The following is a 15,302-nucleotide window of genomic DNA, read 5'->3' on the forward strand; positions in this document are numbered from 1 at the left end:
CTTGTAACCCCATGTGTTCATATGGTTTCTGTCAAGTGGGCTTTATTATATGCATATTTTTGTAGGGCATTACTCCGGTCAGTTGTTTTTGCATTGTAATCCTTCGTTTAAGCAAAACTAGGGGCAGTTTGACACTGAATGAATTGCCATTCAAACAGGGAAAGAAAAACTGGGGATTGAGAAACTCTGCCAGTGGGCGCTTTTGTCTGAAAGTTGTTGCAGGTAGGTATCAGGCAATTAGATACTTCCAAGTCAAGCCCACAACTGAACCTTAATCACTATTAAGAAACGGTTTAGTTAGTAACCTTTGTGATTATGCAGCATGTCATGTGTTTTGTTTAATAAGGATCTAATTTGAACTTAATTTGAGAACTTATATATCTGCCCCTTGATCAGATATGGACAGCTAGGATGTATATCGACTGTTCGTATCTCATTTAATATGCAAAACCCTGAAGTTAAATTCTCATAAATTAAATTGCCTATTATAAAATTGTTATAGGCTCTCTCTTGCAGATGTGAAGTAGCAAATTGTCTGGATGTTCAGCAGCATATGTTGAGTTCCAATCCTTGGCTTGCAGTAACAGTTAATTGTTGTGATACATCAGAACAGCTTGATGAATATCCTAAGTCAAATGTGCTATTACATTGTATCGCGCCCACAGATTTCATTTGCCAAATTTTGTGAAGTATTTTTCTTTGTAAGCTTGTCATTTTGGAGATTTGTTTATCCTTGTAAATGTTTCATGCCCATATTTTGTGAGCTATCTACAGACGTATCTGACATATTAAATTTAATCCTCTGACTTGTGTTGTGCCTTAAAAAATATTTCAAAGATCATTCCCAACAATGCATCAAAGGGCAGCCCATACTTGAAGGTACTGGAAACGAAGCAGATACAAGTAGCTTGGTTGAAGGGGTTAGACAGCAACTGCGTGAGAGCAAGTGGAAGTTAAAAATAAAATAAATTGTTATGTACAAAGGAATTTTTTGACATATTGCATTATGATTTAAGAAAACAAAACAAAAAATCTAAATTAAAAAAACCCTGCAGTGAAACATTGGCCCAAAATCGATACGATCAAATAACATTGACCATTTAATCCTATTATTATTATTTTTATTAAAAAAAAGCAAAAATTCTGCTTGACATTGAAAGTCAAGTTCCATGGCAATCCAAATTGTTTTGGGAGCCGTTATTTTCTAATGTCCATGTTTATTATCATTCACGTTACTCCAAGTTTGAATTTCTCTGAAGACTGTCTAATACTTAGACTAGTTGAGAGATTGACTTAGTTTTCCTTGCTCTAGCATATCTAAATGTCAGAAGACACCCCAAAACCATCAAATTTTACTTTGCTTTGTTGGTTTCTGACTTTACAAGTCACTTGGTTCTCAATTGTTTGAGGGAGAATTTACATTGGTGCAAGATGTCAAGATTTACAGGTTATATCGTAACAGAGAAGAACAATCTTCCATTCTGATGGTAAAGATTGACCAAATGATAAGTAAATTCTTGCTTACTTCATTTAATAATTTGCCCATAGTATTTGAAGGGAAGGAAATAAATGTCTATCAGAATACACAGAGAAACACTTAATTCAGTAGAACAGTAGCTCATATTTTAAATGACGATTTCGCATATTTCTTTAACGACGTTTTATTCTGTTGCTAACCGTCGTTAAGTGTTGATAAAAAGGTTTTTAGAAGCGGTCTGAAAAACTGCCGCTAAAAGACGACAGAAATATTGAATCATTCCTTCCCACCCTTTAGGCAGTGTTTTGTTCATTCAGCAACGCAATTTCAGGAATCTCCGCATGTTTGGAAAGAAAAAAAAACCATTTCTCATATGGTCCATAGTTATATATATTTGTCAAAATTTGCTCATATTGAAGTCTTCTTTTTGGTGTTTTACTCTGATGAAAAGATTGTGCAGATATTAAATAGTTTTCATTTTCATTTGATAACCCAATTAATGGTAATGGAAATAAACAACTAAATGAGAGAGTCCAATAACCAAAGGGTCTCGTACGGACTAGTTGATGAAGTACTCGTTTCGAGCAGATTTCCACCTCAGAAAACAGCAATAAAACAAGCAGCCCGAGTGCTGAAATAAAAAAAATCAAGGCATCAACATATCACAAACGCAGACTATTAATGCCAAGGTTAAAAATCACAATGGGCATACGAACGAGCATTAGAAGGCACCAGAACACCCGGTGAAATAGAACTCCAAATGCTATCAAATAACATACGAAGCACACCATAATACACCGAATTTGATATCCTGCCAAAAACAACCAACCAGAATGAAGTAACCGATACACACCAACAAAGCATGAGATGGAAAACTCAGATGCAGATTGTTATGAAGGTCCGAAATGAAAACGATCCACGTATTACAGCTCATTTTCATAATATGACTCGAGCAAAACGCAGTAAGAAAAGCCTCAAGATGTAAAGGATTCAACATCCCCCGAACTTAAATTTATCCAAGAACTTAGATTTATGCTTTCCTAGCTGCAATGCTAATGTTTGTGTTATTTGAAGATACTATTTCAATTCTTTTTTCTTTTTTGTTGACAGCATTTCTGCTGACACAGTGATGCCAAATACTTCACCTCCAACTAGTCAAGGAAAGAAACCATATAAAACAGAGCCCAGAGGTCAATCTGAAAACTATCCTAGGGAATAACTTCTTGGTTACATCAAACATTTTGAAACTTCATTATCATTTATGAAATTGAAAAGGGTGACCCAATCTTGAAATTGTTAACTTTAAAAGAGCAGAATCAAGGAGCTCTCTAAAACTAAATTCAAGGAAGGTAGCTTATTGTGAAGAACTGATACTTCTAAAACTAGTTTTTAGTTGTTCACATACCACATTCCACTTCCTAAATATTTCATTTCTAGCACATGGGGTGGCACCGCAGTGGAAAAGTGGGCCAAACTCTCCCCTCCCCTCAAAGTGCACCCTGATTCGATTCACATACGAGACAATCTAGAGGCAACCCAATATAATACTTTCCCCTCCCCCTCCCTAGTCAATGACAAAAAAAAATTATGTTCTAATTAATTTATGACCTTACCTTCTTCTATCCTTGTATTGGACAAAACACAGGTAAAATTACATGAACTTTTCATCTAATTAGCCATTCATTTGCTGCTTATCTACACTTCCTTTCCAGCAAAAACCAAAGGGTTCTACTAATAGCAGTGAGATGTATGAACAGTTTTCTGAACCTCCAACTTTAATATTCAAAATTCAACATCACTGAATTAAATTCCTAAATAATTTATCAATCGGATTGAAGTTTGAACCAAACCCAGCAATTAGCGACTGCACAATCGGAGCCCCAGAAACTATTGAAGATTAATTTTACAAAATAGGATGAATTAGAATTACCTTATAACTTAACAAGGCTGTTCTGCTCCCATGCGACTAACGGAATTAGAGGCCACAGCATCCCAACACCATTCAGCGTTGTAGACGACGATTAAGAGCCCTCGTTCCCAACGGTCGTAGTTCTACAAGGTTACTATAACACCAGAAGATGTCGTCGTTTTCCTCGAGTTGTGGAGAGGAAAATGAATGAGGACAAGAAATTGGGTTTTCTTGGGGCTCAAATGTTCATTTAATGAGCCTATTTTTCTCTTTGGGCTTTGCACTGTTTTTCTCTTTGGGCTTTGCACAATATCCCGAATGCGGTGGCCCAAAGGAGCTTCACTTTCTTGTGTGTGTAAGCCTCTACTTTCTTTTTTCTTAATTTATTTTTATTAAGGAAATATGTGCCTCTACATGAGCTGCGCAATCCCTATGATCCATTTGTTTTTCTTCATGAGAAAACAGAGGACATCAAAATAATTGCAATTTTGCTAATAAATTTTTTTGAGCTGTTTTTGCGAAACAGTAATTTTCATTAAAAGCTAAGTAAAAATTTAGAATACATACGCAAAAAATACAGCCTTAAATGGAAGTTCATGCAACACAGAAACTCTAAAAGACATAAACAAATAGGAACAAGTATTACAAGACAGTGAGAATAAAATATACTGTTTGAAACCCTACTCACATGGAGTTACAAATAAGGAGGACCCATACCCTAGCAACAACCAGTGCTTTAAGAAGATCAAGGCATAGAAACAATTTCTCAAATCAAACATCTTGGGACAAGAAATACCTCAAAATGAAAGGCATCTGGATATTCCAAAAAACATCACAGTATCCCTAGATGAAGGTTTGTGCACTTTAAAAAATTCATTATTCACAAATAAATGTGAGCCCGACTCAAACAACAAATATTCATCATTATTGAATATAATTTGGCGAAGATGTCAATTAATTGATGAATCATCGTCCTAAAAGAGCACAAATTCATCATCATTGACCTTTGCTTAACCTCTAATTTTAGCATCCTTCGTGTAACGTGCTTCCAAGTCCCATGCTTAACACCCCAACAAAATAAGAAGTGAAAAAGCCCTTTTCTTTGGTACAACATAAACGAAGAAATTCGTTGAATAAAATATAATAAAGTTTCGATTTATTAATAAATAAATAACCGGTGCCCGCTGCCGCCGGTCTGCGCATGCAAAAGAAAAGAGATTTTGTGACCGTACGCAACCTAATTGACCGTTGGAGCTGCATTGGCTTTCATGCGCCGTCAGCGCACCGGATCCTCTCCTCACAGTTGCACCCTCCCAAGGAGGTGCGGGAAACGCCGTTTAACTACCCACTGGAAGCTGCAAGCGTAGATTGCATTTCCACGTGCACTGGCAGTGAAAACACGCGCTCGCGCGTAGGATTTAAGCTTATCTCTCAACAGTCGACACTGAGAGTCCCGCACCTTTGCTTCTGGAAGACATTTCGTCCTTTCACCATCACCTCCTCCATTTCCACTCCAACTCAACTGATTTTTTTTTCCCTCCTGGTGGATGGTCTCTCTCAGCGAAAAAGCACGGTCCTTTTTGCTAACTTACGCTGGGATCACTCTACGCACACTCCACAACCACGCCTCTGCAATGAGGCTCCGATCGTCTACGACTCTCGCTCTGCTTCTTCTTCTTCTCTGCTCTTTCGTCGCTGTTCCTACCGGGTCCGCCGATTCCAACGAGTCGAACTCGGTGGCCGTGGCGGCCAATGCCGAGTTAATTAACTCGTCGCGCGGGAGATCCACCGAGGAGGACAGCTTCGCCGACATGATTGATCGGGCTCTGGAGCGGGAGTTCCCTGAGAATGAGCGAAATCAAGGTTCTTTAGATCCGAGCTTCAATTCCTCGGTTTGCAATTTCCATAAATGGCTTTCAATTGCTGCTCTGATCGAACTGAATGCCTAACGGCCTTAAATTTCATGTTTGGCGTTGCATGCATTGTTAAATCGTCTGTTTGGTGATGAAAAGTGTGGAATTTAATTCGGCTGCTAAGTTGATTTTGTAATTGTTTGTCTCCTGTGGAAAATTTGAAGCAATTAATGACAGTAGATGATTGGTCTAAATTGTGTCTTCTTGTGCAGCCACGGATGATGGTGGCTTCAATAATAGCGTTAATGAACAGCAGGTAGGCACTCACATGCTCTGAAATTTGCGATTTTTAAGTAATTTTGTTGGTGTTAGAGTTAGGCGAGTGTGAGAAAAACAAACAGAGCTTTAGAATTGCTGCATTCTTTTTTTTTAACATGTGTTTGATATTTTCAGTTCTCTTAATCAAGGTAAATGGGCTGTAAGTTTGTAACTGGATGATAATCACCTAGAAGCTTATTTAGGGATTTAGTTAGTCGAAAAGAAACCATAGATAAACTTATTTCTTATGGAGATTTAAAAGTTAACACCTTTGACGCATTTTAATCTTAGCTACCAATAAAAGAAAATTCTTTAGATTTATCAAAGGAAAAAAAAAAGTTTATGGTGGATGATATTTATATAGACTTATCACTCCAACATTTCTTCTGTTGGATATGGCTTGAAGAGTCTATCTAGGCCTGTCAACAAATCAGGTTCTCATATAATTCATCTGTATCTTATTAGATTAACTGGACAAGGGTGATGATTTCATAGGATTATCAGATTAGGATTTGAATTTTTCAGCTTAACACATTAAACATGGATCAAGGCTAATCCGATCCAACTTGATAGTATATCATTTATTTACCTTTATATATGAGTGATTTTGCATAATCCTTGGCCCGAGATTGAAAGCTTAACTGTTTGTTTATTAGGCAGTTCTGGAAACCGTTGCTAGAGTTAAGTCCAAGAAAAATGACAGCAAGGAGGAGAAGTATGTTCTTCTATCTTGTGAACTGAAGATCAAATATGTTTGACTTCAATTTATGGAAGTGGTTGTAATTGGAATAGGAATACTTTAAGTGAGTTCGCTGACATCTTTGTGACCTTTATGTTAGGTCATTTCAGTTTCAGGATGTTTTCCATCTGGATAATGAGAATGGAGAAGAAGATATGCCAACTTTAATAGATCGGAAGGTATGCCTGCCATCTGTCATTGGATAATTTTATTGAGTTCACGATTCATTTATATTATTGTAATATAGATAGGTAACTGATAAAGTTTAAGTGGATAAAAGTACATTAATGTAACGCACATAACAATTCTATGGTGACGATAACATACTGCTGTTTTGGATAATATATACACTGTCTTGTGCTTGAAGCTGATACTTTTCAGCATGCTGAAAGTTTTATTTTTATTTTATCAGGACAATGTCTTTATTATGTCTAATCGCAAGTCAAAATATCCTGTGCTGCAATTGGACTTGAGGTCAGCTTATGTTTTCTTTATTATTATTTCCATTTCATTTATGAGCCACTGAAACTTTTGGCTGATATATCCTCTTTATATGTTCAGATTGATTTCGGATCTGGTAGTTGTCATTGTCTCTGCAACTTGTGGTGGGATTGCCTTTGCCTGTGCTGGACAACCAGTCAGTCCACTATCATAGCTCTTTGCTTTCTTTTATAATGAATTTCTATTTGAAGATTGGGAATTATCTTCTGAACTAAGTCCTGGCATCTATATGCTAAGTCTTTCTTTGCCTTTAGATCCACGTATTGTCCTAAAAGTCATCACTCACTACATTATGAATTTTTGCAGGTTATTACTGGATATTTGCTAGCAGGATCTGTCATCGGACCTGGAGGCTTAAGTTTTGTCAGTGAAATGGTGCAAGTATGTTGTCATATGATATTAAGGTATCTTCATAAGCATTACTTCCATTTCCTTATTAAATTACATGCATGTAGGTTGAGACAGTGGCTCAGTTTGGGGTGATCTTTCTTCTTTTTGCTTTGGGCTTGGAATTCTCGGCTACTAAGGTTGGCTTGTAAATTTAATGTTGCAGTATTCCTTCTGAGTTTTGTTTGTCTGTTAATTTAGGCCATGATACTACTCATTCCTTTTCAAGTTTGCAGCTTCGGGTTGTTCGTATAGTGGCTGTTCTGGGAGGTCTACTGCAAATTTTCCTGTTTATGTGCTTGTGTGGAATAACAGCCTCAGTATGTCTGCATTTTAATCAACATTTTGTGTTACATATATATTGTGAAAAAAATACTTCAAAAGGACTTGTTACCCAATTGGAGTTTCCAATTTTCATACCTTGGACTGGGTATTTGAGGTAGTTATGTGTTTCTGGGGCTATGGAATTATACCATGTGCACCACATGGTAGTCAGGCTGGACTAAGCCTAGCCATTTTGCTCTAAGAGACAAGTGCAAATTAGTATTATACTTCAAAACATTTTGGTTCTCTTGCTTTCTTTTTATGACTCCATGTCATAATTGTTTATACTATCTTTCTTTCCACTTAGATCTGTGTGTTCAATGGATTTCTAATGTGACTACTGCATGCTATTTCTAGTTATGCGGTGGGAGACCTTCTGAAGGGGTATTCGTTGGTGCATTTCTTTCTATGTCTTCAACAGCAGTGGTGACTCTCTTTGCCCTGATATCTCTACATATTTTCTCATGTACCACTTATGTTTTTACCTGGGGGAAGTATATGGATTCATGACCAATTTAATAATTCTTGCAAATGGGTTGTGGGTGTCTTCATCTTATGTTAATCTGACCTTAGTACCGCTTTACAATTGTTTGCATAGCATGCATAGAATTTTATTTGTGTTCTTATTCAATATGAGGCGTTGATATGCAATTGGATGGACGAGTTGGTGCAATATGCATCTAAGTGGTGATACCAGAAAACAAGCTTGCCTACCTCTCCTTTAGTCAGATCTCATTTGTTTTCATGTATTCTTGAAACTTGATCTTCCTGTACCACATCTGTATTGTTTCATCCTTTTTGGTCTGCAGGTTTTGAAATTCTTGATGGAAAGAAATAGTATTGGTGCTCTTCATGGTCAAGTTGTGGTTGGCACTCTTATACTGCAGGTATGTGATACCCCAATTTCTCACTTTACAGCATCTATCACTGATAAGTTTCTGTATTTAAACAATGATTGAAGATTCAGGTTTATGATTTCTCACTGATTTAAACTTGTGCGACCTACTAGGACTGTGCTGTGGGTTTGCTATTTGCTCTGCTTCCAGTTCTAGGTGGGAGTTCTGGTATTCTTCAAGGAGTAATATCCATGACTAAATCGTAAGTAGAGGTTATGAAAGGTCATCCTATCATATGAGTTCATCCAAATGTTTAGGTTGAAATGACTCTCATGTAAAGCATAAACAAATCAACACATTTTAGCGAAAATTCACAACAGCACCAAAACGGGGAAAAGAGAGAGGATGCAATCAGGCTTAAAGAGCTGGTGGTAGACCTGAGTTAGCAATTTAAAGGCCTGATATCTTTTGGTCGAATAAAGGCTGGATACTCTATCCTTGAGTGTGCAACAGAAACTTAATCTGTCATTATTTACTGATCACAACAACAGTTCATCTGTCATTGTTAAATTAGTAATATAACTTAAGATTATGTAGATGAAATAACTGAGAAATTTATATTGCTTTCTAAGCTTATGCTTTATTTGGGATATTCAAGTGGTTGGGCAGGTTGTAAGCAGGTTCATTATACACACTTATGTAGTTCCCATTACTCAGCTGTGGAAAGCCAAAAACAGCATAGTTAGTCTTTGGCACATCTAGGAAACTCTTAAGTGCTCTGTTTCTCTAGTGATATTGCAGTTAATTCTATTTTACCTGTTTTGAGTGTCTATTAGTGCCACATGTCTCTTTTCACATACTAGTCCATTATTACAGGTTGGTGGTGTTGCTTATATTTTTGGCCACCTTGTCCATATTATCGCGTACTTGTGTACCATGGTTCCTTAAGCTTATGATAAGCCTATCTTCTCAGGTATTGATAAATCTTCAATTTTAATGCAGTCTGATGCTTTAATTTTAGAGATTGTTTTGGCTGAACAATTACTGTGTGCAGACTAATGAACTCTATCAATTGGCATCGGTGGCATTCTGCTTACTTGTCGCTTGGGTATGTCTCATTTCCTATCTTTTACTTCTTCCATTTTAGAAGGACAGACTCATTCCAGTTAATATGCACAAGTAAGATAAACAGACCATCATGCCATTGTTTTGAGCAAATTACTTGCGTCATCAACAAAGAAAAGGGGAAAGTAGGGGGATTAGGGGTTACATATTTGTTAGTTGATGCCTACCCCCTAAACATTTTCCCCAGAGGTCTACAGCACTTGCTTCCATGCTCACACATGTCTATCTAATGACTGTCTGAAAGGATTGATATAATATGCTTTTTTTTAAAATGTCATTTCAGTGTAGTGATAAGCTGGGTTTAAGCCTTGAACTGGGTTCCTTTGCGGCTGGAGTGATGATATCAACAACTGATCTTGGTCAGCATACACTAGAACAAGTAAGATATCTTTTGTTCATTATGTAATTCAGAAGTTGTGGTGTGCCTGATACAGGCTTTACAAGTTGTTTTCCCCTTTTATGATTGATGATTCTAGGAATGTGCAGTTTTTTCATTTAACTTGTCTTGGTACATACTATTGAATTTTCTTATCAATTATCATGACATTTGAATTCAAGATTATAATCTTTACATGTGTTTCTGCTCTTATTTGGGGGGGTTCTTTGTCTTTCAGGTTGAGCCCATTCGTAATTTCTTTGCTGCTCTTTTTCTCGCCAGCATTGGGATGTTAATACATGTTCATTTCCTTTGGAATCATGTTGATATTTTATTAGCAGCTGTTATATTGGTCATCATTATAAAAACTATAGTAGTTGCCAGTGTGGTCAAGGGATTTGGCTACAATAACAAGACTTGCCTTCTTGTAAGATTTCAGCAAACTTCTAGCACAGTTTTACATGCATTTGTACTATTCCGTACATTTTATTGACGGAGGGGCCTTAGGTTATCCCATATGCGTAGGTTGGGATGTCTCTTGCACAAATTGGAGAATTTTCTTTTGTTCTTCTGAGCCGTGCTTCTAATCTTCATCTGGTTGAGGTGAGTGCGTCTTCACCTGTAAAATTACCAAGAAATTTTATAAAACTTAAATCTCTTTGCAAACCCCAGCTAATCTAGGGACTTGACTCAAGTTTAATTAACCTGACTTTGTAACTGAAGGTTTATCACTATTGCAGGGTAAATTATATCTGTTGCTTCTAGGCACAACAGCCCTCAGTCTGGTACGTGCGACATCTATTGAAATGTTAATTGCAGCTCAGTTTGAAAACATGGCCTGTTTAAAGGGATATATATTTTTATAATCTAATGGTGCAGGTCACTACGCCATTGCTTTTCAAGATGATTCCTGCTGTTGTTCATCTTGGCGTGTTGTTGCGGTGGTTTTCCCCTGATAACCCAACTGTGGTAATGATCGGCACTTGCACATTTACATAAATTTTCACCATACAAAAAGGTGTCAGTTTAGAGTTTTGCATAGTTCTTGTTGGAGCTAGTGTTTTAAAATATCTTGAATATGGTTTCTCCTCCCAGATTGGATTTAAAGGAGAAAGCTATCGCTCAGACAGTGCTAAGCGTATTGCTATGATGGTCCAAGGCTCTCATGATTCATGACATTAAACAAAGCATGAACCAGAAAAATGCAATTTTTAGCCTTTACCTTATGGGGTTGTTATACTCTGGAGGAGAGGTATTTAAGAGTGCAAAGGAGGTCGACTGGTTGAAAAGTTTCTAAACTGTAAAGCTCCTCAAATTGTTGCCTACTTTCCATGCATCTGAATGATTAAGAAAATAGTGAATCCTAATGCCAATTGCGACCGAGAAAAACAGAGCACGCTGGAGATACCGAGCCAGAAAATTTTGTTCTTTGTGAAATAGTGTCCATTTTGTAATGTAAATCATTTCCTCTCCCTCTCCCCCCCCCCCCTCCTCCTGAGGTTGATAATTTTAGTTGTCTTGTTTTTCTTCCCTAGTTTAGAATCAGCGATGTTCCTAAACTCAAATGTATCATGTATTTGTTCTTATAATGGTACCACAGTTTTCTTTTTCTTTCTTGAACTTGGTTCTTTTTTAGGGAAGATGCAATTTCATCTTGGCTGTTTGTCACCAAAACATGGTGCTTCCTACCTAATTTGACTTGGGATCATCATATTACAGTAATAATAATTACTTTAAAAGAAAATTGAGGTAAACTCTATTGATTGCATGAAATAATATCCAAATATATCCTTGGAAGTTGTCGGCCATTGCTCTCTTAACACATTAAAGAGAATATAAGCAATCCAGTGGTGATAGTTACAGATCATTTCGTCTGTTAAATTACCATGGAAGTGGAAGTCAGGCAAGGTTGCCATATAACATATAAAAAAACCTACATGATCATCAGAAGTCATCTTTGATGTTAAGGTTGAAAGTGACAATAGGCAGAACCACAAGGAAACATACGGTTTAACCCAGTTCATAATTACGATTAATAAAGTGAAAATGGTTAAGAGTGTGAGTGTGAACTGGTTTCAGGAAGAAAACAAATGACGAAACGACTAATGAGAAAGAATCAAAGCAAATTCTCCATCAGCTAACTAAAATAGTTGGTTAATCCACGTTTTACTGACAAAGATTGTTCACTAGTTTAGTAACTCAATCTTAATTTACAATTAGTTCTTAATTAAATTAAGAGGCCGGTCATCATCACATGACATAATTAACATTAATTATGCACTCACTAATATATATATATATATATATATATATATATGTCATGATATGCTTTTCAATGGACAAGACTTTTCTTTCTTTTCTTGATGCTGCATATATATATATATATATATATATTTGTACATGTAATACTTTAGCTTTTGCAAACATGATGCGGCTACAGAATGCTTATGTTCCTTGGTGGTGTCTGCCTGTTATTACCTATGGCTATAAATAAACCTTGCTTGCTAGTTGCTGCTGACAAGAATATATTTTTCTTTTTCTTCATTTCTTTACTATATTATGGGGGATGACCTACCACCACATGTCATTAGTTTACTAAATATGGTTCAAAACCAGATTAGTAATTAAACAAATTGAGATTAGCTGAAATAAAAAAAATTGTTATAAAGACAGGGCTCCAATGAGGGTGATGGCAATGCTTTTTATGCATGCAACATTATGATTCATGACAGAAATGTGTATGCATGTGTGTACAGATTTGGAACAAGGGAAAAGATAAATGGGATTTGTGTCTGCTTGCTGGAAGAAACAAACTTGTATCCTCCACAAGATTCATGTGAACATGAAAGTGGATATGTGGGTTTTGTTTTGATTGAGTAAAGGTTTCTCCAAACAATTTGACACCACACACAGATAGTTACGGGTATTAAAGAAGACATAGCAAGTTGGTTGAATGTCTCTGTAATTTAAAAGTGATAATAAATGTGACAGATGGTATTAAATCAATCCAAACAAATACTTACAAACAGACACAAAGATCGAAGAATTTTCGAGCACATGGTTGGTACTATTATTTCAACTCTACTATTAGGAAGGGATATAGAGGAACAAGGAGATTGAATGACAACCCTAAAATAACACGTCAGAGTCCACCACCAAACTAAAAATAAGATGATTCTTTAGGGCGCTCTTATGTATTCCTTTTATACAAAGAAAATCCTAGGCTTGCTAGGAAAACTAATTAAAAGTGAAATGGAAATAAACAAAGTTTCTCAAAATATTCTAAAACCTTAAAGGCTGAAAAGTCAAAATAAAATATAAAATTTGGCTAACATAGCTCATGTATCACAACAAAGTGGTGAGTTGCACTCGTCATCTTGTTCTCTTCAAAATGATAGGTCATGGGCCTGATTCTGAGCTTAGGGCCCATATTTGCACGGATTGAGCTTTGTTGCTGCGACGACGTTGCGCACCTGTCCAGCTCTTCCTCAATCAACTCAACCACGTATTCTACATCAGTTTCCCTTTAGGAGGGAGAAGTACTTAATTTCAATTAATGGGATACTAATTAATATGACAATATTTCAAGCCAATCATGCACTACATTGCAAGAAGGTTAATATATGATCATGTGTGATTGGATTAGAATATCATCACAGCAGCATCTTCGATGTAGATAAGTTTTTCTCATGCCAGTGAGGATAGAAAATTGCAATGAAACTTCTTTCTTCTTTTGGCTAGGGGGTTGGCTTGTAAAGTTAGCACACTCAAAGAGAACCCTCCCCTAGAGAAAAACTTAGTTGCAATGGGAATAGTAAAAAAACTTAGTTGCAACAGAGATATCACTATTTTTCTATTCTCAACCAATAATATTATGTCACATAAAAATATTATCACGCGTATCATGTGTTATTGATCGGAGATAACAAAATAATGCTATCCATATTTCATAGAAGTCTTTCTTCTAGCTGATGAACCATGTCCCTGCCTACTCCTAGCTAGCTAGACATGAAAGCCCTAGAATGTGACATTGTGTTTTCTTGTGAACATGTGGACTAGCTTCATTTCTTCCTTATCTTAAAAACGATAGAAAAGCATACAGATGTGTCAGCTGTGTGGTCACACAAAATTAATGAAATTTTTTTGTCTTCTTTTATTTGGTGAACTAATAACTTCGTCGTTCTAATGTTATAGGGATATGGATTTTCTTGAGGTACTCTCCAAATCATAGATTGTGCTAGATGCCCCTCAAGACAAGGGAAAAAACAACCCTAGAAAGATAAAACAAGATTGGGGAATTATCAATTGTAGGTGGTCAAGGAATTGAAGTGTTTACTAAGGCTCTGGTTAGACTTTTGAAACATTCAAACTTCCACAAAAAGTCTTGAGTGTTGGGAATATTGTAGTCAAACTTATGAAATGGTAGTTAATTACTTGTATCCTGGTCACCAGTCCACGGTTTCCTGATCTTTTTGCTTTCTGTTTCCTAGCCAATGTTTTGCTGCATATTGAATTTTTTTTCTTTTGCATCAATTAATTTCTTCACTATTACATTAAATTGACTTTAAAAAGTCAAGAACTTTTTGGGATGGAGCCGACAGTAAATTATAGGATGAAATTACTTGGAAATTACAGAATGTAAGAGAGTCAAGCTGTGGTGTTGTTGAGTAAAGACCTGGACATACATGATTTTTTTATTTTTAAATACAAGCGATTAGTCTAAACTACAACTCAAAAGAAAGTTTCTCACACACACACACTATAAAAGTGTCATAAGAATTCATACCCGGTCGACACTCAAAGATATTAACTACGTATAGCTAGTTGTTTTTGGCTAAGATGGAAATGGAGAAAAGAGAAGCTACGCAATATATATATATATATATATAATATATATAATTTTTTTTTTTCAAGTAGCAAAACAGTCTTCCAAAAACGCTATGCTGCCATGCACGTTTTTCTCTTCTCTTCTTTGCTTTTCTTTACCTGCCTGTCTGTCTGGTATTCTTTTCGACAGTTGTCACTGTTAGATCGTACGTACTTATCATCAAACATTCAATAAAACTGTATTCATGCATTAAAGAAACCTTCACATTTGTCATCAAATCATTGGTGCAGATTAATCATGTGTTATTGTGTTTTGCATCTGCTTTTGTGCAAGTATTTCTGTTCCTTAATTACCATTAGCCAGACTGGCACAAAGATATCAAGCTTTCTTTATTTATTACGAAGAACAATCTTGAAAATGCCGTTCGTTATTTTAATTTGCAAATTAATACTATAAATAGGGACCTGGATTAAAATAAACCTAGTGAGAAGACCCAACAATGGTTAGGTATTCAATATGGAAATGGGCGTATGAGGGTCGGAAAGCCCTTTTTCCGAATTGATAATCTCTTTAGATTATATATATTTTAGAGATAATCACTGCCAATAATTGTTAGCCTGCAACCAATC

The 15,302-nt window shown here is 36.2% G+C and overlaps 1 protein-coding gene across 6 annotated transcripts; it reads left to right on the plus strand.

Annotated features, from left to right (window-relative positions):
- Nucleotides 1-4,764: 4,764 nt before the first annotated feature.
- LOC117634743 (K(+) efflux antiporter 4-like) lies at nt 4,765-11,320 on the plus strand. Of its 6 annotated transcripts, XM_034368951.1 has the most exons (20): nt 4,774-5,249; nt 5,512-5,555; nt 6,214-6,272; nt 6,397-6,475; nt 6,709-6,770; nt 6,858-6,933; nt 7,104-7,178; nt 7,253-7,324; nt 7,421-7,504; nt 7,866-7,934; nt 8,318-8,395; nt 8,518-8,606; nt 9,221-9,317; nt 9,399-9,452; nt 9,753-9,848; nt 10,084-10,272; nt 10,371-10,448; nt 10,586-10,630; nt 10,725-10,814; nt 10,941-11,320. In XM_034368951.1, exons 1-20 carry the CDS (start codon nt 4,934-4,936, stop codon nt 11,019-11,021), a joined length of 1,833 nt encoding a protein of 610 aa, XP_034224842.1. In that variant the 5' UTR covers nt 4,774-4,933; the 3' UTR covers nt 11,022-11,320. The 6 variants fall into 6 exon arrangements, 5 of the variants coding, with proteins under 5 accessions (XP_034224843.1, XP_034224842.1, XP_034224844.1 ...); XM_034368952.1 differs by lacking the exon at nt 10,084-10,272 and having other exon boundaries at nt 4,773-5,249; XM_034368955.1 differs by lacking the exon at nt 6,214-6,272 and having other exon boundaries at nt 5,118-5,249.
- Nucleotides 11,321-15,302: the final 3,982 nt, after the last annotated feature.

The sequence above is a fragment of the Prunus dulcis genome, chromosome 7, assembly GCF_902201215.1.
Source record: "Prunus dulcis chromosome 7, ALMONDv2, whole genome shotgun sequence".
Lineage (NCBI taxonomy): Eukaryota > Viridiplantae > Streptophyta > Magnoliopsida > Rosales > Rosaceae > Prunus > Prunus dulcis.